The 24,586-nt window shown below is 42.1% G+C and overlaps 1 protein-coding gene and 1 long non-coding RNA gene across 7 annotated transcripts in view; one reads left to right on the plus strand and one right to left on the minus strand.

Moving 5' to 3' along the window:
• LOC136152421 (uncharacterized) lies at positions 1–21,904 on the minus strand. The gene is made up of 5 exons (XR_010660207.1): positions 21,826–21,904; positions 20,046–20,090; positions 15,342–15,414; positions 12,301–12,507; positions 1–106 (listed from the first exon to the last, which is right to left on the minus strand). It is a non-coding gene; the product is annotated as an uncharacterized lncRNA (long non-coding RNA).
• N6AMT1 (N-6 adenine-specific DNA methyltransferase 1) overlaps positions 21,676–24,586 on the plus strand; it is a 24,193-nt gene continuing 21,282 nt past the window's right edge. For all 6 annotated transcript variants that reach the window (XM_065913716.1, XM_065913721.1, XM_065913718.1 and 3 more), the window contains exons 1-2: positions 21,676–21,828; positions 24,398–24,484. In XM_065913716.1, coding sequence (XP_065769788.1) covers positions 21,695–21,828; positions 24,398–24,484 — 221 coding nt within the window. In that variant the 5' untranslated portion in view covers positions 21,676–21,694. The remainder of the gene's footprint in view (positions 21,829–24,397; positions 24,485–24,586) is intronic.

The raw sequence follows: 24,586 nt of genomic DNA on the forward strand, positions 1-24,586 counted from the left end.
AACCCACACACCAGGAACACTCAGCCCGCGCCCCCCAGGGCCCACCGGAGGAGAAGCGCTCCATCGCCGCCAGAGAGGAGCCCCCACTCGCGCAACTGGAGAAAGCCTCCGCGTAACAACGAAGACAGCGCAGCCAAAAAAAAGACAAAACAAAATGAGCATATTAATAGTTCCTACCTCATAGAGTTGTGAAAATCATATGAAGCAGCAGTTGTAAGAAACACTTAGAAAGCTAGTGGAAGTAAACGTTAGCTACGTAAGTGTTCACTCTGATTAACTTTTGATATAGGTTTATTCATTTATGCATTCCACAACACTTCCGGATTGTCTACACTGTGCCAGATGCTGGTCTAGGCACTGAACCTGAACAGCGAATAAGACAGACAAGGTCCCATAGAGTTTCTACTCTCACCTCAACAGGGAAATGGGCTCCTTTAGGAAAGAGAGTATCTAACACCATTTTGTATCTCGCATGGTGCTTTGCACAAGACGGAGGATAGGTGTTTGGGAGGAAATTATAAGTGGAAGAGAAACAGACATACCTCAAAAATCTTGCACTCTTGGGCACATAAAATATCAACTATGTAGACACATCAATTCTATTCTAAGAAAATCTGAAATCTAGTCACTTAACATTTCTTAAAAGGACTCCTTGGTAACTGAAAATATAAAGGATTATATGACGTTTCCACTGCACCATGCCACGCTTTGCTCATGAGACAGAGGGAAGCATGGCCTGGGGCACACTTGAGCCAGGTGAGCCCAGATCACCTTGGGTATTGTGGTTATTCACCCTGGATCACCTTCAATTAGCAGGCTTGGCTCAGCTCTCACCCTCAGAGCCACAGGAGGAAATCACGTGGCCAGAGTGACTGCAGAGGCCACTGAACACCAGGCATGCTTAGCCAAGGAGTTTTGCTTCTCTAAGACTGGAATTACTAATAAAACACATGTCCATACAAGACAGTAATTTATTTAATTTTGATTCACTCTACATAAGTTCAGCTCATTTCAGTCACTCAGTTGTGTCCAACTCTTTGCAACCGCATAGACTGCAGTGCCCATGGCCTGCAGCACACCAAGCCCCCCTGTCCATCACCAACTCCTGGAGCTTGCTCAAACCCATGTTCATTGAGTCAATGATGCCATCCAATCATCTCATCCTCTGTCATCCTCATCGCCTCCTGCCTTCAATCTTTCCCAGCATCAGAGTCTTTTCTAATGAGTCTTCATATCAGGTGACCAAACTATTGGAGCTTCAGCTTCAGCATCAGTCCTTCCAATGAATATTCAGGACTGATCTCCTTTAGGATGGACTGTTGGATCTCCTTGCAGTCCAAGTGACTCTCAAGAGTCTTCTCCAATACCACAGTTCAAAAGTACCAGTTCTCCGGAGCTCAACTCTCTTTATGGTCCAACTCTCATATCCATACATGACTACTGGAAAAATCATATCTTTGACTAGACGGGCCTTTGTCGGCAAAGTAACGTCTCTGTTTTTAATATGCTGTCTAGGTTTCTCATAGTTTTTCTTCCAAGAGCAAGCATCTTTTAATTTCATGGCTGCAGTCACCATCGGCAGTGATTTTGGAGCCCAAGAAAATTAAGTCTGTCACTGTTTCCATTGTCTCCCCATCTATTAGCTATGAAGTGATGGGACTGGATGCCATGATCTTAGTTTTTTGAATGTTGAGTTTTAAGCCAGCTTTTTCACTCTCCTCTTTCACTTTCAAGAGGCTCTATAGTTCCTCTTCCCTTTCTGCCAAAAGGGTGGTGTCATCTGCATATCTGAGGTTATTAATATTTCTCCTGGCAATCTTGATTCCATCACTCTACATAGTGAATAAGAATCAGATATTTTCTTTTCTTTAAAAAAAGAACTTTGGGAATTTCTACTCTAATTGCAAGAATATGCTTTGTTCAACGAAAGAAATTGAAAACTACGATGTTGCACACCTACACAGAGAAAAAAGCAAGTTTTGGGACTTCCCTGCTGCTGCTAAGGCACTTCAGTCGTGTCCGACCCTGTGGGACCCCACAGACGGCAGTCCACCAGGCTCCTCTGTCCCTGGGATTCTCCAGGCAAGAACACTGGAGTGGGCTGCCATTTCCTTCTCCCTGGTCGGTCAGTGGTTAAGGCTCCATACTTCCAATGCAGGGGCGTAAGTTTGATCCCTGGTTGGGGAACTAAGATCCCACATGCCGGATGGCACAGCAGGGGGAATAAAAGAAAGAAACCCAATGGTAAAGAGCAAGTTTTGAGAATTTTGGAGAAGCTTAGAGGGCCTGGGAAATCAGGTGCCCTGGGTTCTAACTTTGATTGCACATTAAGTATCTGGTTAAACTTAACATGGAAAACTGGACTGCAGTTCCCACGTCTATAAAGTAAGAGTTCTTAGGTGCCCCTTCTACCTCTGATTTCTTAAATTATTTATTAAATAAACATCATGTACCTATTTCTTTCATGCAGTAGTAAAAACAACCTTGTGTGATAGTTGCGCTTTATAATGAGGAATTTAAGGCTTAGAGAAGCTTGTTTATTTACCCAAGGCAAAGGATTCAGGTCAAAGATGTGATTTATGGGTATCTTCTAAGTCACACCCTCTTCTTACCAAACTACAGCTGTCCTTAATTTACTAGCGTGTAAAATGGCTCTGGGTTAGAGAAGAAAGAATGGCCCTGGAAATTTCCTGGCAGCCCAGTGGTTAGGACTCTGCACTCTCCCTGCCAAGGAAGAAAGAGAGAGAGAGACAGATGGAGGAGGAAAGGGAGGGGAGGGAGGGAGGAAGAAAGGCCCTGACAACACAACCTCTTTGCCTACTTGACTCTTTTGCCCAATATTAGTTCTGCTCTGTCACTTCCCTGTAGGAAATACTCTAGGTTTTACATTTGTGGAGTGAATAGTTTAAAAAGTTGAGTCTGACCTAGAAACAATCTCTGATTTTCATTAACTGGATATTCAGAAGGTGTGCTCTGAAATAGTCTTTGCCTTCTTTCTACTTGTTCCCAAGTGATGGTAGAGACATGTAATCAGAAAATAAGAGAGCATGCAGATCAAATTCAACCATAACAATCTCCCAGGAACCGTTAGACATATCAGTCATTGTGCCAGTTATACCTACAGCCTCAGCAAAAGCAAGATATCCATCCTTCTAACCTGCGAAAGGAAGAGTCCCTTAATTACCACCAAAGTTTGGTTTAAGGATGAAGATCTGTCTTATGGCCTGTCCTTGTCATTGGACTACCATATGGCCTGGCCATGATAAATGCTTACCCAAACAGACCAGAATGCCTGTTCTAGGAATCTGAATAATGAAATACAGAAAAAGCAAGTCATTTGGCAGCCAGAGAAAATACTGGATGTATACAGTGTCTTCATGTGGACTTCATATGGTGTCTTCATATTAAAGAAGTTTCCCAGGTGACTCAGTGGTAAAGAAATCACCTGCCAATGCAGAAGACATGCAGGAGGCATGAGTTGGATCCCTGGGATGGGAAGATCCCCTGGAGGAGGAAGTGGCAACCTACTCCAGTCTTCTTGCCTGGAGAATCCAGTGGACAGACGAGACGGGCAGGCTACAGTCCATGGGGTTGCAAAGAGTCGGACATGACTTAGCAACTGAGCATGCACACACACACACACACACACACACACACACACACACACACACACACACACACACACACACACTTACTTCATATAAAGTTGGGCACCCAAAGCAAAATTAACAGATTCCTGTTTTTGAGAATCCCAGACTTGTGCTAGACTCCAAGTCATTTCCCAGTTCCTGTTCCATTTTCTAAAGTACTTCTTCTACTATGACCCCAGTACTTGAGTTTCTGAGACACTGATTTTCCAAACAACATATGTATTGTTTGAAACTTTACAGTAAAACTTTTTTAAATTATTGGAATAGATGATGCTTTAGTCTTTACAACCAAAAGAGCTGAATAAAACTGCACAGTTATTTTATTACATACTACTAAATTCTATTTAGTAGAATAAATAAATAAAGCCTATTGGGTAGATGAGTAAGCTATTCTGTTATATTATATGCTACTAAATTCTGCTATGTCAAATAAGACTGAAATTAATACGGATTTGGCACCTGGTCTGCTGCTCTCAAGGCCTAATTTATAATTGCTGCATTTTACTGCCTGTCATTCTTTTGGCTAATCAGATGGGCACACTGATAATCATTGAGAATCTTAAGAATTCAGTGGGACATACCAGGAAGAAACATCTAGTACCATGCTTTATCTATCAGCCTAAAGATCACTTTTTCCTAAAGCCAATTCCATATTCTCTCAGACAAAATTTTGGGCATTTGGTTTCAATCTGTCTATACCTTCCATACTAATAAGAAGCTGGATTTTTTTCAATTACAGAGAAACTATATATAAATGTATGTCTACTGATTGTTTATGAAAGTAATAAATATTCTCACAGTAGGTCCAGCAAGCTTCTCTTTAGAGAAATTTTTTGGCCAATAAAGTTGAGTCTAAGGGTTTCCAACCTCTGCAAGGCATTCAGCCCCATAAATTTCATTTCCATCAAGAACACTGAGTTCTGCACACCTTAAAGAACAAAACACTTGGTTCTCTCCTTGTATTCTGACTCTCCATGCCCCTACTGCATCTAGCTCTTCTGACGCTCATCAGAACCTTCTTCACATGTTTTAATTTAATGTTAACATGTCCTTCATTGGCTCATTAACTGCCATCCATGCAGGTTAACCAATCAACCCCGTAAGAGGTCTCCAGTTGCTTTGCAAGGATGATGAGCAATTCTCACCCTGCACTTCAGCCAACAAAAATGTTGGACCTTTTCATAAGCAGCAGAAGTCCCAGAAGTCCCCATGGTTCCATGGCATAATATATGCAGAAAAGTAATAAAAAGTTTTACAACTCTGCATGAGCCAGCCGATCTCAGTAATGCCCCCAGGCAGGTAAACCTGGTGTGTCCTCACTCAGCCTCATGCCTTGACAATGTTAATCAAGGGCACTTAGACTCGAAGTGCTATTTCATATAACCGCTTGCGCCAGGCCCTACATAAGTGCATTTATATCTAATTGGTATCTTATCTAAGAAAGCAGGAGAATTCTGTATTTGAAATATGGAAGCTAAGCTATTTTAATGAATGGGATGTTTTTTATACCCTTGGCAAACCCAGAAATATACATCCCATCTCCCACTGGGAAAGAAACAGGACTTTTTGCTTATAGATTTTCAACTGGATATTAGCTTCTGGTAGTTGCCTTCCATCCAATCCAAGTGTTCCTTAAGAAACTTTCCCTATGGGCTTCTCTGGTGGCTCAGTGGTAAAGAATCTGCCTGCCAATGCAGAAGACATGGGTTCGATCCCTGGGCCAGGAAGATCCCACATGTTGCAGAGCAACTAAGCCCATGGCCACAACTACTGAGCCTGTGTCTACAGCGGCAAGTACAGAGCCCACGTGCTGCAACTACCAAAGCCCTTGCACCCTAGAGAGCATGCACTGCAAGAAGAGAAGCCCTCACACCCATGAGTAGCCCCCACTCACCACATCTGGAGAAAAGCCTGCCCAGCAACGAAGAGCCAGCACAGCCAAAGATAAACAATTAATTGAAAAGCTTTCCCTGCTCCCTGAACATATGATCAGTGTACACAGGACCATTATCAGAAAGTGGGGAAATCTTCTCGAACCATTTTATTATATACCCCTTTAGATGGTCAGTACTTACACCGAGCAGGAGATGCTGGCTGTGGTAACGCCTCCAAAATAAAGTGGAGAACTGGAGGTGGGGACACATGATCCAGGTAATAGAAGGAGAAATTCATCCACTAAGGATAATTTAGACTTCCCTGGTGGCTCAGACGGTAAAGCATCTGCTCACAATGCGGGAGACCCTGGTTCAAACCCCAGGTCGGGAAGATCTCCTGGAGAAGGAAATGGTAACCCACTCCAGTATTCTTGCCTAGAAAATCCCATGGACAGAGGAGCCTGGTAGGCTACAGTCTATGAGGTCGCAAAGAGTCAGACACGACCGAGCAGCTTCACCATTAACTCACTTTTACTGAAATTTTAATGCTTGTATAAATTTCCTTAATATGCAGATTTGCTCAGGTTGAGGGTCAAGCCACGAACATCTTGTCCTAGATGGTATTTGACATCCCTAAGATGTCATGAAATGCCCAGAAGGGAAAATCTTTGTGTTTTATCAAACATTCATCACTTTGCTTTTGCATTTGTATAACTATATATGCATGTATTAGGAATATATTTGTGTGTGCATATATAATGTATATATACACATAGTATATGTGTATATTACATAATATATTATTTATGTTTTGATATATACATAATATGTGCATATATGACATTTGTTATACATGCATAATTATGTACACATACACATAATATTTATTACTGCTATACTATATATATATACATATATATGCATATGTATTTTTTCCTAATACAGTTTTTTCTTCACTGAACTCTTAGGTAATCACCATCCAAAATATAATTGCTCACAGATTCTATTTAGTTTCCTAAGATTTCTTGATCCTACAAACATTAATCTGGTCCAGGAAATTACACTGCTTAGATGCCTTTATGAAACATTGACAGAATTTCAAAAGAAATTCTGTTTCTTCAGAGAAAGAAGGATGTGATGTCCATGAGGTCTTTGTGAGAAGGTAAAAATATCCAAGTGATTCAGAACTATCCTTACTGCCTGCAGGTAAAAAGGCATATCTCTCTGAAATATTGAAGCTGTCATTTCCATACTCCTAAACCATATAGAAATTCACTGAGGTCTAGGGAGCTCAGTCATTCATCTGATTACAAGTTCTGTTCTCATCCAGACACATTTGTGTTAGTGAGTCCAGGAGTTTTAGATTTTTCCTAGTGGCTTCAATTGAATGATTTCATCCAGGCACACTGCCTCTTCTTTTTAATTCTAAGCCTTCACTGTGAGTATTCCGATACCAGAGGAAAAAATATGCTCTTTTTATCATACCCTAAAAATTACTTAAAGTTAAGATTTTCATAGTAACAGTGTCTTAGTAGTTATAGACCACCTTTCCTTTCTTGGACATAAAACAATAAAATGTGTAAAGATCATGTTCACCCACTGCAAAAAACACCACCTTTCTCCCTGCAAAAATGCCACCATTAAGCTGCCACCAGTATTCCCCACAATTCCATAGGCTTTTCCTCCAGATCTTTTTTCAAACTTTTACCACAGTTGATCTCTGGTTTCTCTGCCTTTTCTAAAACCAGCTTGAACATCTGAAAGTTCTCGGTTCACATATTGCTGAAGCCTGGCTTGGAGAATTTTGAGCATTACTTTACCAGCGTGTGAGATGAGTGCAATTGTGCAATAGTTTGAGCATTCTTTGGCATTGCCTTTCTTAGGGATTGGAATGAAAACGGACCTTTTCCAGTCCTGTGGCCACTGCTGAGTTTTCCAAATTTGTTGGCATATTGATTGCAGCACTTTCACAGCGTCATCTTTCAGGATTTGAAATAGCTCAACTGAAATTCCATCACATCCAGTAGCTTTGTTCATAGTGATGCTTTCTAAGGCCCATTTGACTTCACATTCCAGGATGTCTGGCTCTAAGTGAGTGATCACACCATTGTGATTATCTGGGTCATGAAGATCTTTTTTGTACAGTTCTTCTGTGTATTCTTGCCACCTCTTCTTAATATCTTCTGCTTCTGTTAGGTCCATACCATTTCTGCCCTTTATTGAGCCCATTTTTGCATAAAATGTTCCCTTGATATCTCTAATTTTCTTGAAGAGATCACTGGTCTTTCCCATTTGTGTGGAAAATTCTGAAAGACATGGGAATACCAGACCACCTGACCTGCCTCTTGAGAAACCTGTATGCAACTCAGGAAGCAACAGTTAGAACTGGACATGGAACAACAGACTGGTTCCAATTAGGAAAAGGAGTACATCAAGGCTGTATATTGTCACCCTGCTTATATAACTTATATGCAGAGTACATCATGATAAATGCTGGGTTGGAAGAAGCACAAGCTGAAATCAAGATTGGCAGGAGAAATATCAATAACCTCAGATATGCAGATGACACTACCCTTATGGCAGAAAGTGAAGAGGAGATAAAAAGCCTCTTGATGAAAGTGAAAGAGGAGAGTGAAAAACTTGGCTTAAAGCTTAACATTCAGATCATGGCATCTGGTCCCATCACCTCACAGGAAATAGATGGGGAGACAGTGGAAACAGCATCAGCCTTTTTGGGGGGGGCCTCCAAAATCACTGCAGATGGTGACTGCAGCCATGAAGTTAAAAGATGCTTACTCCTTGGAAGGAAAGCTATGACCAAGCTAGACAGCATATTAAAAAACAGAGACATTACTTTGCCAACAAAGGTCCATCTGGTCAAGTCTATGATTTTTCCAGTGGTCATGTATGGATGTGAGAGTTGGACTGTGAAGCTGAGCACCAAAAAATTGATGCTTTTGAACTGTGGTGTTGGAGAAGACTCTTGAGAATCTCTTGGACTGCAAGGAGATCCAACCAGTCCATCCTAAAGGAGATCAGTCCTGGGTGATCATTGGAAGGAATGATGCTGAAGCTGAAACTCCAATACTTTGGCTACCTGATGCGAAGAGCTGACTCATTGGAAAAGACCCTGATGCTGGGAGGGATTGGGGGTAGGAGGAGAAGGAGACGCCAGAGGATGAGTTGGCTGGATAGCATCACCGACTCGGTGGACATGAGTTTGAGTAAGCTCTGGGAGTTGGTGATGGACAGGGAGGCCTGGCGTGCTGCGATTCATGGGGTCGCAAAGAATCGGACACGACTGAGTGACTGAACTAACTAACTAACTAACCACAGTTGAACTTGAGATCAGGGTCTAGGAGGATGTGACTATAAAGAATGGAGACATTAATTTTAAAAAGCATTAAATGTATATAGATAAAACTATTAAATTTCTTGACTGCATTTGCATATTCATTACTCACTAATATATTAATTGGCATGTAAATAATCTCTGTTTTGTTAATTGCATCATTAATAGCATTATCTGTTTAGAGCAGCTCTATCCAACACAAACATAATATGACCCACTGACATGTGTGATTTAAATGTTTTCATTTCACATTCAAAAAGTGAAAAGAAATTGAAATTTAATACTATTTTGTTTTACTCAGTATATCCAAAACAGTAATGTTTCAACATGTGATCAATATTTTAAAATTATTAATGAGATATTTTACGGTCTCCTTTACAGTTCACAGTATATTTTACACTTGCAGCATATCTCATTTCAGATACTGAATTTTCAGACCTCAGGAGCCCCAGGTTGGTGGATGGTGCAGATCTAAAGGATGCTGGATGTTAAAAGAGCTGCACAAGCCCTGTATGCCCACTACCAGCCCCTCAGCTTTCCACTGGGGGCCAGTACACGTTAGCACTTCAAATTAGCCCGCCTTTTACATCCACCAGGCTTGCGTCTTTAGAGATTTGAAACCAGTATCCAAAGTTTAAATTTATTTTCATTGGTATTAGTTGTACCATGTTAAGAAAATAAACTCATTGATGATTGATGTATTATTCCCCTATTGCTACTTTAACAAATGACTACAAACTTAGTGGCTTAAAACAACATAAATCTACTCTCTTACAATTCAGGAGATCAGAAGTCTAAAATGGGTTGGCAGGACTGCATTCCTTCTGCAGTTTCCACAGGATCCATTTACATTTCCAGCTTCTAGGACTCACCTGTGTTCCTTGACTTGTTGACGTTCTCCATTTTAGCTTTTTTTTTTTTTGGCCCCACCACTGGGCATGTAGAATCTTAGTTCCCCAACCAAGGATTGAACCTGCCCCTTCTGCATTGGAAGCATGGAGTCTTAACCACTGGGCCACCGGGGAAGCCCCTGTCCTCCATTTTCAAAATCAGCATCTTCAAATCTTTCTCTCAATCTGCTTCATCAATCACCACACTTCGTATGCCTACTCTGACTCTGACCCCTCCCTCTTAGAAGGAACTTTTTGATTATTTTGAACGCACTTGGATAATGTAAGATAATCTCCTAATAGGAAGAACACTAATTTAATCACCTATATATATAAAGAATTGATACTTTTGAACTGTGGCATTGGAGAAGACTCTTGAGAGTCCCTTGGACTGCAAGCAGATCCAATCAGTCCATCCTAAAGGAAATCAGTCCTGAATATTCATTGAAAGGACTGATGCTGAAGCTGAATCTCCAATACTTTGGCCACCTGATGCAAAGAATTGACTCATTGGAAAAGACCCTGATGCTGGGAAAAATTGAAGGCAGGAGAAGGGGACGACAGAGAATGAGATGGTTGGATGGCATCACTGACTCGATGGACATGAGTTTGAGTAGGCTCCAGGAGTTGGTGAGGGACAGGGAAGCCTGGCGTGCTGCAGTCCATGGGGTCACAGGGAGTCAGACATGACTGAACTGAACTGAAAGTCCTGTTTTGCCAGGTAAGGTAAATTTTCACAGATCTGGGAAGCAGAATGCGAATGGGCTTCCCTTGTAGCTCAGCTGGTAAAGACTCTGCCTGCAATGCAGGAATCTGCCTTCAATGCAGGAGACCTGGGTTTGATTCGTGGGTCTGGACGATCCCCTGGAGAAGGGAATGGCAACCCACTCCAGTGTTCTTGCCTGGAAAATCCCATGGACAGAGGAGCCTGGTGGGCTACAGTCCATGAGGTCGCAAGAGTCAGACAAGACTTAGAAACTGAACCACCAACCATGGAATGTGAACATCTTTGGGGGACCATTATGCCGTCCACCATGATTAAAGATGTGCAACTTAGGTCTACAGGTAAAATTCTGTCACAACACACTTAGTTATGACATCCGTCTACATGGGCTTCCCAGGTGGCTCAGCAGTAAAGAATCTTCATGGAATGCAAGAGATGCAGGAGACGGGTGTTCAGTCCCTGGGTCAGGAAGATCCCCTGGAGGAGGAAATAGCAATCCACCCTAGTATTCTTGCCTGGAGAATCCCATAGACTGAGGAGCCTTGTGGGCTATAGTCCACAGAATTTCAAAGAGTTGGACATGACAGAAGCGACTCATAGATCTACATGTGACAAAAACTAGCTAGGTCCTAGATGAATCCTTACTGTGTCAAGCAATATTTCAAAAGCATAAATACATAGTACCATAAATGTTAGAAATGTGCTCAGCATTTGTTTTTAATAAGGATTTGGCAGTCTAGAAGTAATTTAAGCTGGAAGTTTGTACTTTTTGAGCACCTTCACCCAATTTAAAAGGTACAAAAGGTCAAAAGGTGCAAACTTCCATTTTAAATTACCTCTAAAAACTGCCAAATCCTACTTATTAAAAACATATTATACAGAGTGAAGTAAGTCAGAAAGAGAAAGATACATATCGTATATTAACACATATACATGGAATCTAGAAAGATGGTACCAATGAGTTTATTTACAGGGCAGCAGGGGAGAAAGAGCCATAGAGAACAGACTTTTGGACACAGAGCAGAGGGGAAGAGAGGGTGAGATGTATGTAGAGAGTGACATGGAAACTTACATTACCATGTGTGAAATAGATACCACCGGGAATTTGCTGCATGACTCAGGAAACTGAAACAGGGGCTCTGTATCCACCTAGAGGGGTGGGATGGATGGGAGATGGGAGGGAGGCTCAAGAGGGAGGGGACATATGTACATCTATGGCTGATTCATGCTGATGTTTGACGGAAAACAACAAAATTCTGTAAAGCAATTACCCTTCAATTAAAAAATAAATCAACAGCCACCCACTCCAGTATTCTTGCCTAGGAAATCCTGTGGACAGAGGAGCCTGGTGGGCCACAGACTATGGGATCGCAAAGAGTCAGACACGACCGAGCGACTAGCACTTTGACTTTTGAATGGCTCTCACAAAACAGCGGAGTCCCAGATCCCTCTAATGACAACAAGATAGTCACGTCCGAAGAACATTTTCTCTCTTTCTTTTTATGGCTGCAGTGTACGGCTTTTGGAGTCTAGTTTCCTGACCAGGTACTGAACCCAGGCCCTAGGCAATGAAAGCACGGAATCCCAACCACTGGACCATCACGGAACATTTCATGGTGTGGATTCAACTATACGCACACTCAGCAAGAAAAGAACGTTAACAATTTTACTAGGGCATGCCATTTTGCTTCCTGTGTTTCGGTTGTTCAGACGTCTGTTCTGTGTGCATCAGGAAAGTGGTAGAGGGAGGTTTGCGTTTCTGAAGCCTGGTTTCGGCTCCCATGTGCCCGTCATGGTGTGGGTATCTCACCTTCCTGCGTGTGATTCTAGTGTCTGAAGACAGGTGATGTCCATACAAGCGGCCCTTCTAAAGCCAGTCACAGAATCCATCTGGTGTTCCACCGGAAGAAAACAAATCAACCCGCAGTCTCTTCCACTGCTTCTGGAAAAACTGTCTCTGTTAGACTTACTGACAGGTGATGTCTGGGTCTCGGTCACACTCCATGGCTGATGGAATCTGAAAGGTAATTTTAACATTGGGCTAGTCCATCGATCAGGAAAGCAAACTGCTCTAGATATTTCAGAGGATTTAAAATAGGGATTTGGGTTATGAAACTGTTCATAGGATGAAGGGACACACAGGAGAGGCTGAACTGCCCAGCCATAGGGAACTGAGGGGAAGCAGTTACAGCCCCCCGGAGCGGCTCAGATGCACACGCCCTGGTGCTGACTGCAGACTCCGCGTTGTCTGCTCCTGCAGGAGCCTTTGCATGTGTGTCTGCTTAGAACACAGCGGCTTTGGCCTCCCTCCTACTGCCTTGCCTCCCACAAGTGCCTCCCATGGGCGGCCCCCTAGCAGAACCCTGCTGGCGAGGGAAATCAAGTCCCCAAGGCTTCTAGCCTCATCTGTGCAGGAGGTAGCATAGAGAAGGAGGTGTGGGTGAACAAGATCCCACGCCATGATGCCCCTCTCTGGGCCGAGACGCAACACCCCCTCTCCTGAGTATTCTCTGATGTTTATGCAGCACCATGATGTGTGATGTTGGTTAATTCATCCACAAAGCTAGACATTCTCCCAAACCTGCCATCACGGGAGAAGGAAGAATACAGAGATAAGTTTAGCAGTCCTCGGTCACCAGTATATCCCCAGACCTATCACGGGTTGTGCACGTAACAGACACTCAATAAATATTCAGGAGACAAATGAGGATTTTTTTTTCAGCAAGCATTTTGCCCTAGTCACCTCCTTCTGTCTGTCAGACGTACCAATCTTCATGCTGATGGGAATATGAACTATATGTTCCTTCTGGGGGACAAGGGCTTCCCCTGTGGCTCAGCTGGTAAAGAATCTGCCTGCAACGTGGGAAACCTGGGTTCGATCCCTGGGTTGGGAAGATCCCCTGGAGAAGGAAAAGGCTACTCACTCCAGTATTCTGGCCTGGAGAATTCCATGGACTGTATGGTCCATATGGTTGCAAAGAGTCGGACACTACTGAGTGACTTTCACTTCTGGAGGACAGTCTGATAAAATACATCAGAGCCTTCAGAATGTACATATTCTGAGGATCTAAACAGGTCCTCTGGGGGCAGGATGCCTTCAGGGAGAACAAGAAAAACCAGGTGGGATGTCCACTGTACAGCAGACAAAGAATGTGAAGTAATGTGGGGGCCAAAGCCAGTTCTGCTGTGTCCTCCAGAAACTGCAACGCCAGGCACAGTGCCTGGCATGGAGTGCCACCCAAGGCCACCTTTGCCCCCCAGGTAGTGGTGGAGCTGGAATCTTACACACCAAAGAAGGACAAGGAGGCACCTCTCTGACCCCTCCCTGCTGCAGGCATCTGAAGCAACCCAGGAAGTCACAGAGGGTCAGAGGAAGAGAAACGATCAAGGAAGCAGAGTCGGAGCAACACCAAGTCAGGGTCCACTGTGGCCGTCTTTGAAGATGAAGAGGCCACCAGCCAAGGAATACAGGAGGCCTCTAGGAACCAGGAATGATGAGGAAGTGAATTCTTCCCCAGCATGCCTAGGAGGAACAAAGCCTTGATGACACCTTGATTTTAGAGGCCCGTGTCAGACTGTGGACCTGCAGAACTGTAGCATAATAATTTGCGTCATTTAAAGCCACTGAGCTCGCAGCAATTTGTGATGGCGTCAACAGGAAACTCCTGCCCCACCAGCTGTCTCCCCTGTCCTGGAAACCCCAGCGGATTCAGAGGTATAGGATCTCCATGCCAGGCTTCAGGACCACTAGTGCTCCATGCTGACTCTGCCCTTCTGTGGGTAACTGGGAAGAGATTCCAGTCAGCCCATGGGGAGTTCAGAGTTCTACCCCACGCCCCAGGGGGAACAGGCCTGCCAGCTGCTGCGTGTGGAAAAGAGCACTTGTGATTTGGAGTCTGAAGGGCCTGAATCCAAATCCTGAATTTGCCCTTTACTAAGTGTGTGGCTGTGGACAAGACACTTAACCTCTTGCTGCCTCAGTTTCCTTCTGTGTAAAGTGGGGAGAGTGGTACATGCCTTAGAAAACTGTTAGAAAAAACAAATTCACACAAGTAAAGTGCTTAGAACAGCGCCTGGCACCTAATAAATGCTCCAAAAAACGTGGGGGGAAAATAAAATAATTAAAAATAAATACATAAAAACAAATGCCAGGCATTTAGGTTCTGGATGTAGTATACAACACGACGACTATAGACAACAACACTATAGTGAATGTTTGAAAGTTGCTAGGAGAGTAGATCTTAAAAGTTCTCAATACAAGGAAAAAGTGTGTGACTGTGAAGTCATGAACGTTAACTAGACTGATGGTGGTGATCATTTCCCAATAGACACATACATCAAATCATTAAGCCATTCGTCTTAAACTTATACAATGTTATATGGCAATTATGTCTCAATAAAACTGGGAAAAAAGAAATAATTTATATTTATGCTCTGGCAACATAAGGAAAGTCAAGATAATAGGTACCTGGATCAAGGCTAGACAGAAAAATTCTCCACATCTGGATTACCTATTTTTAAGTTGCTTTTACAAATTTGCCAGGGCAAACCTTCACTCACACTCTCAATTAATTAGCGCCACTTCTAGCATAAGAGAGCCATAAAAGTATATTTTCTCACAAGAATGTAATAAAGTTTCTGACTGGCATCCTGTTCTTTGATAAATTTGTGCCACAAAGGAGAAAACATTCAAAATCAAATCAACAAATAGCTCATGAGAATAATATGAGGAAGGCATAGAGGCCAGCTGAACATACTCCATAACTTAAACTAGCAATTCAACTTTCTTAAGAATAACAGCTACTTGAAGAATTCCATTAGCAATTATACAGGCAAAATGATTTGACTTACAAACTGTTAATTGATCCTGCTGGAATGCAGTCCTTTGAAGGCTGTCTTTTCAGCTTAACCATCTTCTGAGATTCTGTTAATACAGTAAAAGAGGCAGTGACTGAAATTGTAAAACATGTGCTCCAGAACTGCCTGGAACACCATCTGAATTCCCTACCAGACCCTTTGTGCGTGCTCTGGTGCCATGTATATCCTTAGGGGATATATTGGAAAGCTAGGGCTACCATAACAAAATACCAGTGACTGAACGGCTTAAACAACACTTATTTCTCATAGTTCCAGAGAATGAAAGCTTGAGATCAGGGTGTCAGCATGGTTAAATTCCGGTGAGAGCTTACTTCCTGACTTACAGATGGCTGGCTTCTCAGGAGGCTTCCAGGTGGCACTAGTGATAAACAATCCGCCTGCCAATGCAGGAGATGGCAAGAGATGTGGTTCAGTCCCTGGGTCGGGAAGATCCCTGGAGGAGGGCATGGCAACCCACTCCAGTGTTCTTGCCTGGAGAATTCCATGGACGGAGGAGACTGGCAGGGCTACAGTCCACAGGGTTGCGGAGAATCGGACACGACTGAAGTGACTTAGCATGCATAACTAAAAACAATCAAAATAGGGCTCTTTCTAAACTATGACTTTACAGTTTGCTTATGCTCCCCTTTCTGGAGGAGGGCATGGCAACCCACTCCAGTGTTCTTGGATGGAGAATCCCATGGACAGAGGAGCCTGGAGGGCTACGGTCCATAGGGTCGAAAAGAGTTGGACATGACAGAAGCGACTTACCAAGCGCACACATCTCAGGGTGTACTCACATGACAGGGAGAGAGTGGAAGACCGCAAACTCTCTGATATCTCCTCTTGCTGTGTTTAGTTGTTAAGTCATGTCTGACACTTTAATGACCTCATGGACTATAGCCCATCAGGCTCCTCTGTCTGTGGGATTTTCCAGGCAAGAATACTGGAGAGGGTTGCCATTTTTTTCTCCAGGGAATCTTCCTGACCCAGGGATCAAACCCGCGTCTCCTACATCACCTGCATTGGCAGGTGGGTTCTTTACCACTGAACCACCTGGGAAGGCAGTGTCTTCTTATAACGACATTAATCCCATCATGAAGGCCTGCCCTCTCATGACTTCCTCTGAACCTAATACCTCCTAAAGGCCTCACCTCCAAATACATCAAAGGGTATGGTTTCTACATAAGAACTGTGGGGAGGTGAGGGCACCACACTTTGGTCCACAGTTGGGCATATGCAAAATCCAGGCAAAGAAGAGTCTTGGAGTGACAGTGTATGTTCTGGCAACGCTGACCAAAGTCAGCCTTTTAGTCATCCTCCAGCTCTCACCGTGACTTCTTCCAGACTGGGATGAAGTAAATGTGATTACTGTGGAAAGCTCATATGTCTAGATCTCTAAACATGGTTTCAATGTACTACCTCCAAAGGATGTTTTCTACTCAAAAGTGTAGCTTTGTAGCTAAACAATTACATCTTGAAATAATGTAACAGAGAAGAACAAACCTGACTCCATATTACATCTATTCCTTTAGCCCCAATCTTTGTGTTCTGTTGCCTGTGCTTGGTCATGCTGGTTCTGCACCTTTTGTTTAAAAAAAAAAAAAAATTGGTATAGCCTGAAATGTGCTGCCCAGGTGGCGCTAGTGGTTAAGAACCTGCCTGCCAATGCAGGAGACAGATATGCAAGTTTGATCCCTGGGTCGGGAAAATCCCCTGCATGAGGAAAAGGCAACCAAGTGCAGTATTGCCTGGAGAAGTCCGTGGACAGAGGAGTCTCTTGGGGTACAGTCCATAGAGTTGCAAGGAGTCAGTCACAAATGAAGCAACTTAGCACACACGCTCCCATATCCTGTATTATACAGAACAGTCCATTCTCAAGGCTCTGACCTTAAAGGTGTAACACTTTTCCATTCATATAAAACGTTGCACAACAGAGAACAACATTTGTCTTGTTTATAGGAACATTGTGACCAGACCTACCTGTGGACAGTGGCAAAAGCAAAGAATTCTATCATCAAGGAGTTTGCAACTTTATAAAAGAAGCCTGAATTCTAACTCAGGTAAGATGGTTTTGGGGTTCTAGTCCACCATCTTCTCAGATGGATGCCTTTCTGAGGAAAGTTGCTATTCCTTGAACTTGTCTCTAGATTTTTTTTTGGCTTGTTTTGGAAGCAAAGGAGATGGGATTACCAGATGGGATTACCATCTGACCTGCTTCTTGAGAAATCTGTATGCAGGTCAGGAAGCAACAGTTAGAACTGGACATGGAACAACAGACTGGTTCCAAATAGGAAAAGGAGTCCGTCAAGGCTGTATATTGTCACCCCTGCTTATTTAATTTATATGCAGAGTACATCATGAGAAATGCTGGGCTGGAAGAAGCACAAGCTGGGATCAAGATTGCTGGGAGAAATATCAATAACCTCAGATATGGAGATGACACTACCTTTATGGCTGAAAGTGAAGAGGAACTAAAGAGCATCTTGATGAAAGTGAAAGAGGAGAGTGAACAAGTTGTCTTAAAGCTCAACATTCAGAAACTAAGATCATGGCACCTGGTCCCATCACCTCATGGCAAATAGATGGGGAAACAGTGGAAACAGTGGCTGATTTTATTTGGGGGGGGGGCTCTAAAATCACTGCAGATGGTGATTGCAGCCATGAAATTAAAAGACGTTTACTCCTTGGAAAGAAAGTTATGACCAACCTAGATAGCATATTAAAAAGCAGAGACATTATTTTGTCAACAAAGGTCTCCCGCACTCACCGGTGGGTTCTTTACCACTAGAGAGACCTGGGAAGCCCCGTGCGAGCTTGGGACTTGGTGAAAATGTCTGTAGAGACTGAGCTTTCTTGAACTGATATCTCTACAGAGAAACCAAAAGCTAGGTAGGAACATGACTTTCTTACCAAATCTCACTTTTTAAAATATTCTTGTTTTTCTTGAAATAGAAATGGATAGGATAAAGTTTCATAAGCCAAGGAAAAGATGCAGTTTATGATTCTTAAAATAAAATATCACTATGCAGAAAAGAGAAGTAAATGATGAATACCCACAATTATCATTTTTATGAAAACTTAGGTTCAAGAAGATACTGAATTTTATTCAGGATTAGTCTTTTTTTTAAAAAAGGAAAGGGTAGTTATTAACTGCAGAGATTAACTGGAAAGGTTTATTTCTGTGCTTTATTCTGTATAAACACAATGTGATTATGCTTTCTGTTGTAAATTTCAGTAAAACATGATTTAAGACTACAGCAAGGGTGCCATTAAAATGTGGATATTAACTTTCCAATAATTTCTAGAAATTGAAATGGAATCTGTTTGGCACTAACATGACAGTTTGACACCAACGAAAATATTTTATGTAGTTATGTAAGTGATAAAAATAAATGCTTTATAGAAACTTATCCAGAAGGACTTACAACTAGGAAAAACAATCATAATTAACAAGTTTTCATAAAGTACGCAGCTGCCAAAGATAACTTTTAGACCAGCTGAAGGTGATGAGGTCATTGCTGGTCCTAAGTTCATAAGATCTGAGCACCTGTAGAGATTCTTTTTAAAAGCACTGAAAAGAATTAATTTTCCAACCAAAGACAGGCTGATGGTCGCCCTCTTTTATGTGGCTCTGTATTGTGCCAAAATAATGGAATTGAATGCATGCTTCAACTTTGCTAGCAGCCGTTCCTATGGTGCAGAAGTAAACGTGTAAACTCTACCCGAACCAGCTGGAAAAAAAGACATGAATCTACTATTTCTGAATTTATTATGGAGCCTAGATTTTGTTTCCAGGATAGAATGTGTCCAAAGCAACCAAATTTAAGAAAAGAGTTGTGAAATCATCCAGTAGATGAGTAACCATGTTGACAATTCAACTGGCTAACGCAAACAGAATTCTACTGGCAGGTAACCCACTGCTTACTGCACTGGCTGGGCAGTGCTGAATTCTTTTTAACATTTTTAACCAAGATTGTTATACCATGAGAATACTAACAACAGCAATGTCAGCAGGGCAAAAACCAGCTTTGTCAAGCATACACATGCTCAGTCGTGTGACTCTCTGTGACCCTATGAACTGTAGCCAACCAGGCTCCTTTGTCCATGGGATTTTCCAGGCAAGAATACTGGAGTGGGTTGCCAATTCCTAAATTTATAAGGTATACTGAGGATTATTAAATCAATAATAATTATGATAATAGTAATATAACAGAAGGAATTTCATTAACATGCTTATCTTTCAACTCTACATTTAACTGTCATTTTCATTATTTAAAATTACACTTCTAACCAAAACATACACACACCCTTTATATATACACATATATATGCATATATGTTTCACAGTTTGCTTTTTTTAAAAGCAGTTTTAGATTCACCGAAAATTGAATTGAAAGTACACAGTTTAAATACATTTAATGTATGAAACTGAAGCTGAAGCGCCAATACTTTGGCCACCTACGCCAAGAACTGACTCGGTGGAAAAGACCCTGAGGCTGGGAAAGATCGAAGGCAGGAGAAGGGGACAACAGAGGATGAGATAGTTGGATGGCATCACCAACTCAACGGACATGAGTTTGAGCAAGCTCTGGGAGATGGTGAAGGACAGGGAAATCTGGCGTGCTGCTGTTGGTGGGGTCCCAAAGAGTCAGACACGACTGAGCTACTGAACAAAAACCAAAGGTATGTGTATACCTTACAACCCTGCTGATCCATTCTGGGTTGAATCCCAGGAAATTTCTGTAAAAGATCAGAAAAAGCTATGTTTAAGAAAATTAATTACAGTGATGTTCATAATAGTGAAAACCTGAAGAAGACGAAACGTTTACCAAATGATATTTATCCATTCTGGATAGAAATTGTTTTATATTTTCAAAGAATAAGAAAACTATATGGCAATTAAGAGGAATAAACTAACTTTATATATAAAAATTAAAATCTTAATGTTGAATGAGAAGGAAATGTGAAGAAAAATATGTTCAACCTGTTACCAGTTATACAAATATAAAAACGAGATGTTGTCTATGAATGCATGAATAAAAGCTTAAAAACATAGGTTAGATGAATACCAAATTCATGAAAAGAAGTTACTTTGGATTGAGGATTACAAAATGGAACCGAAGGTGAGTACAGAAAGAACACCCAATTCACTTGTAATATTTTAATTCTCATATTTTAAAACTATTTTAAGGAAACATGAGAAAATACTATTATTTGTCAATTCTGGGTGGCGGATATTCAAGGTTTTTAAAAACATTATCCAAGTACTTCGTATTTTTATTTGTCAAATTTAAAACACTAGATGTCAATGTTGTATTGAGAAAGAAATTTCAAAAGTTGACTCAAAAAGACTGCAAATACCTGAATAGTTTAAAATCTATAGAAGATCCCTCCAAACACCAGAGAAAATCCACTGAAAAAGGCACCAAGCCCAACTGGTTCTATGGGTAAGTTTTCTATATTTCAGAAATAATGTCCTACGGAACCCTAACCCTGATACAAAGCAGCACTAGTTCATTAGCACTCCAAATTCAGCAGTGCATTTTAAAAATACTTTTATTTATTTACTTCTAACTGCACTAGGTCTTCATCGCAGTGCCTCGGCTTTCTGTGTAGTTGCAAGCAGTGGCTACTTTCTAGCTGTGGTGCAAGGGGCTTCTCACGTCCCTGGCCTCTCTTGTTGCAGATCAACAGCTCTAGAGCTCGGGCTCAGTAGAGGTGGTGCTTGGGGGGGAGGGTGGGTTGTAGTCGTCACACACGTGGAATTGTCCCAGAGCAGGGATCCAATCCAAGGTAGTCCCAGCAGTGTATTAAATGACAGAAAAACGCATCCTCTTGCACGAGTGAGGTTTATAAAAAGAGAACATTCATGATACACCATCAAGAAGGCAATTTTTGTAATATAACTAAAAAGTGAAATAAGGAAAAAAATCTTAATCTAAAGGCTCAAGACTGAACGTTCAACTGATGGAAATTCAGAAACAAAATCGTTAAACTTGGTAACCATTCTATTATGGATTTTTTCGAATCCTTGCAAACTAGGAATAGAAGAAAACTTATAAAGAAAGAAAACATTCTCTTTAGTCAAAAACAACAGAGGCTGCCTCTACCCAGCGCCAGGCCATAAAATAAAATAAAATTTAACATTCGAAAGAAGGAAACAAACGTGAGTAGTTGCGGATTATACAACTGTCTAATTAGCAATGGAAAGGCACCCGCGGACCAGCCCTACGGGAGGCTCCTCGCCGCCCCTGGTGCCCCGCCCCCGCGGCCAGGCCCGCGCCGCGCCTTGCACATACGCATGCGCAACCTTGGCGCACGCGCGCCGACCGGAGAAAGAAAAGATGGCGGCGCCCAGCTTCCCCACGCCGCTGTACGGGCATGTGGGCCGCGGCGCCTTCAGCGACGTGTACGAGCCTGCGGAGGACACTTTTCTGCTGCTGGACGCACTCGAAGCGGCGGCGGGCGAACTCACGGGGTGCGAGGAGGGCGAGGGTCCCCGCGGGAGAGGGCTCGGGAGTCCTGGAGAGGCGGCGGCGCAGGACCAAGGCAAGGACTGTCGCCGCCCTCCCCGCGAGGAGGCGGTGTCGGCCCACTTGGGGACAGCTGACACCAGAATACTGTGACTGAGGATTTTCCCGTGAATGCACATAATCAGTGCGGCAGGGAGCTATCCGCTTTCTTCCCAAGGTGGTGTTTTGGTTTCAGGGGCTCTGTGTTTCCTCACCTTTTCAGGATCTAACATTTCCTATCAGCTGTTAATCTGAAGAGCCTAAAGAGTGGCGCTATTATAACACGTTCAAAAACAAAACGCCCTGAGAACGCTGCGTCTCAATATTACCGTTTTTAGTAAATATCAGTGCCCCATGGCATTATTGAATCTACGCAGTACGTAAAAGCATCCTCCAGCAATGGAAGGGCACAAAAAAGAAATGAGGTGGTAAAATATTGGAGTAGGGGAGTGTGTTTAAACCCCCTGGATAGCATACTCAGCTACCCAGCAAAAGCCTGGCCACGTGTGGCTACTGAGCACTTGAAATGTGACTACCACTGAATTTTTAATTTAATTATAAAAAATTTAAAATTACATGCAGCTAGCTGCCTATAGAATATACCCTAGCTCATAATAAGTATTAAAATTGATGTGTTGAAGTGCTCATATAGGTTTTAATTTAATATAAAAAGTGAGTGTCATTTTTTAGATGAAAGCAATTTGGGTGGTTAGATTTAATTAATTTGGGCTTCCCGGGTAGCTCAGCTGGTAAAGAATCCACCTGCAGTGCAAGATACCCCCTGCTTCAATTCCTGGGTTGGGAAGTCCCCATGGAGAAGGGATTGGTTACCCACTGCAGTATTCTTGGGCTTCCCTGGTGGTTCAAATAGTAAAGAATCCCCCTGTAAAGCGGGAGACCTGTATTCCATCCCTGGGTTGGGAAGATTCCCTAGAGGAGGGCATGGCAACCCACTCCAGTATTCTTGCCTGGAGAATTGCCATGGACAGAACAGCCTGGTGGGCTACAGTCCGTGGGGTCCCAAAGAGTCCACACAACTAAGCACACAGCACGCACAGATTTAGTTAGAGATCAAAAGTTGAAATGGGTTTTTTTCCAGGATGAAACAAACAGCTGTCAGGCTTAGAAGGTCCAAATTGTGTTTGTTTCTCTCTCTTGGTCAGATTTTTCCATGTATAAATTGCCCCAACTCTTATTAAACCAGTTTTTCATTGTAAGCATTGAAACTTTTGGATCTACTGGAATACAGAATGGAACAGTACTGTGTTTTTTTGTTTTTTTTTTAACAGTACTGTTTTATAACATGTCTTTTATTATCAAGATATCCCAGAAAGATTTTAAAGCACAAATTGCCTTGCTGTAAAAGGAACTGTTTTTATTTTAAAGTCTTGGGTATTTCTGGTCATGGAATTCTAATTATTTATGAGGCCACAATAGTTATTTTCAAATAGAAGCCTCCTGGTAAGATTCAACAGACCTTCCTACAGCACAGTAAAGGCTTGTCAGATGTACAGAGCAGTTCTAGAAGTTAGAAGCCCCTAGAGTCTGTTGGTTTTGAATAGTTCATTTGGAAAGTTAGGTGCTAGAGTGCCCCTTAAATACCATCAAACCTATTTCTGGAATGGGGATAATTTGTACTTTTACTGTAAATACAATATGTTGTTGTTGTTGTTGTTGTTGTTAGTCAGTAAGTCATATCCAACTCTTTGCAACCCCCTGGTCTGTAGCCCGCCAGACTCCTCTGTCCATGGGATTTCCCAGGCAAGAATCCTGGAGAGGATTGCCATTTTTCTTCTCTAGCGGATCTTCCCAACCCAGGGATCAAACCCTTATCTCCTGCATTGGCAGGTGGATTCTTTACCACTGGGTCACCAGGGATGCCCATATACAAGATGATAGGGAAGGATAAGTATGGTAGAATCAAGAATTTATGTATTTAATTGCATTCTTAAGAGTGTTATTAATATTCTAAGGTCAGATTACTTGGGTGTTTTCCCAATTCAGTGGAGTGATGTACAAATACGGAATTTCTCTGCTGCTCTCAGTCTATTATTAGTAGAAGAGGGTGTGGGGGGGAGCTTCTTGTCTTCCCCTGGGATATGCTGATGGATTCATGAGTTACTTCAAAATGAGAGAAAACATCTTTTATAAATAAAGATTGTAATAATACCTTTTTTTGTTTTTAGGAAACACCAAACTAGGAGCTCCTTCTGGGAAAAGCTGATGTCTTCCATATTAATATTTCCAATCCTAAATTACCATTCCATTGTTTATGTAATGTTTTGTGAAAATCAAAAACTATCTATTATTTTGCAGACTTTAATCACACACCCAGAATTTCAACAGTTTTAAACAATAAATGAGCACTAAGTGATTGTTGGAAATTAGCTTATTTATAAATTTCTTTTATATTTCCATGTATTTGCAGGTGAGGGATGATTCTGGGAAATAGACATTAAAAGTAGCATGAGTTATTTTCCATGATGTGTATTTTAATACCACTGTGCTAATATTTATTTTATTTTGTTTTTTTAGAGTGGAAATATGCCTCGAGGTTGGCTCAGGGTCTGGAGTGGTATCTGCATTCCTAGCCTCTGTGATTGGTCCTCACGCTTTGTATATGTAAGTGTAAGTATACACATTCATCCACACCTTGGTCTAAGAGATTCACTGTGACTATGACTGCTTGAATGAAACCATTTTTGTAAGTGGATAATATGTATC

This window comes from Muntiacus reevesi, chromosome 21 (assembly GCF_963930625.1).
Source record: "Muntiacus reevesi chromosome 21, mMunRee1.1, whole genome shotgun sequence".
NCBI lineage: Eukaryota > Metazoa > Chordata > Mammalia > Artiodactyla > Cervidae > Muntiacus > Muntiacus reevesi.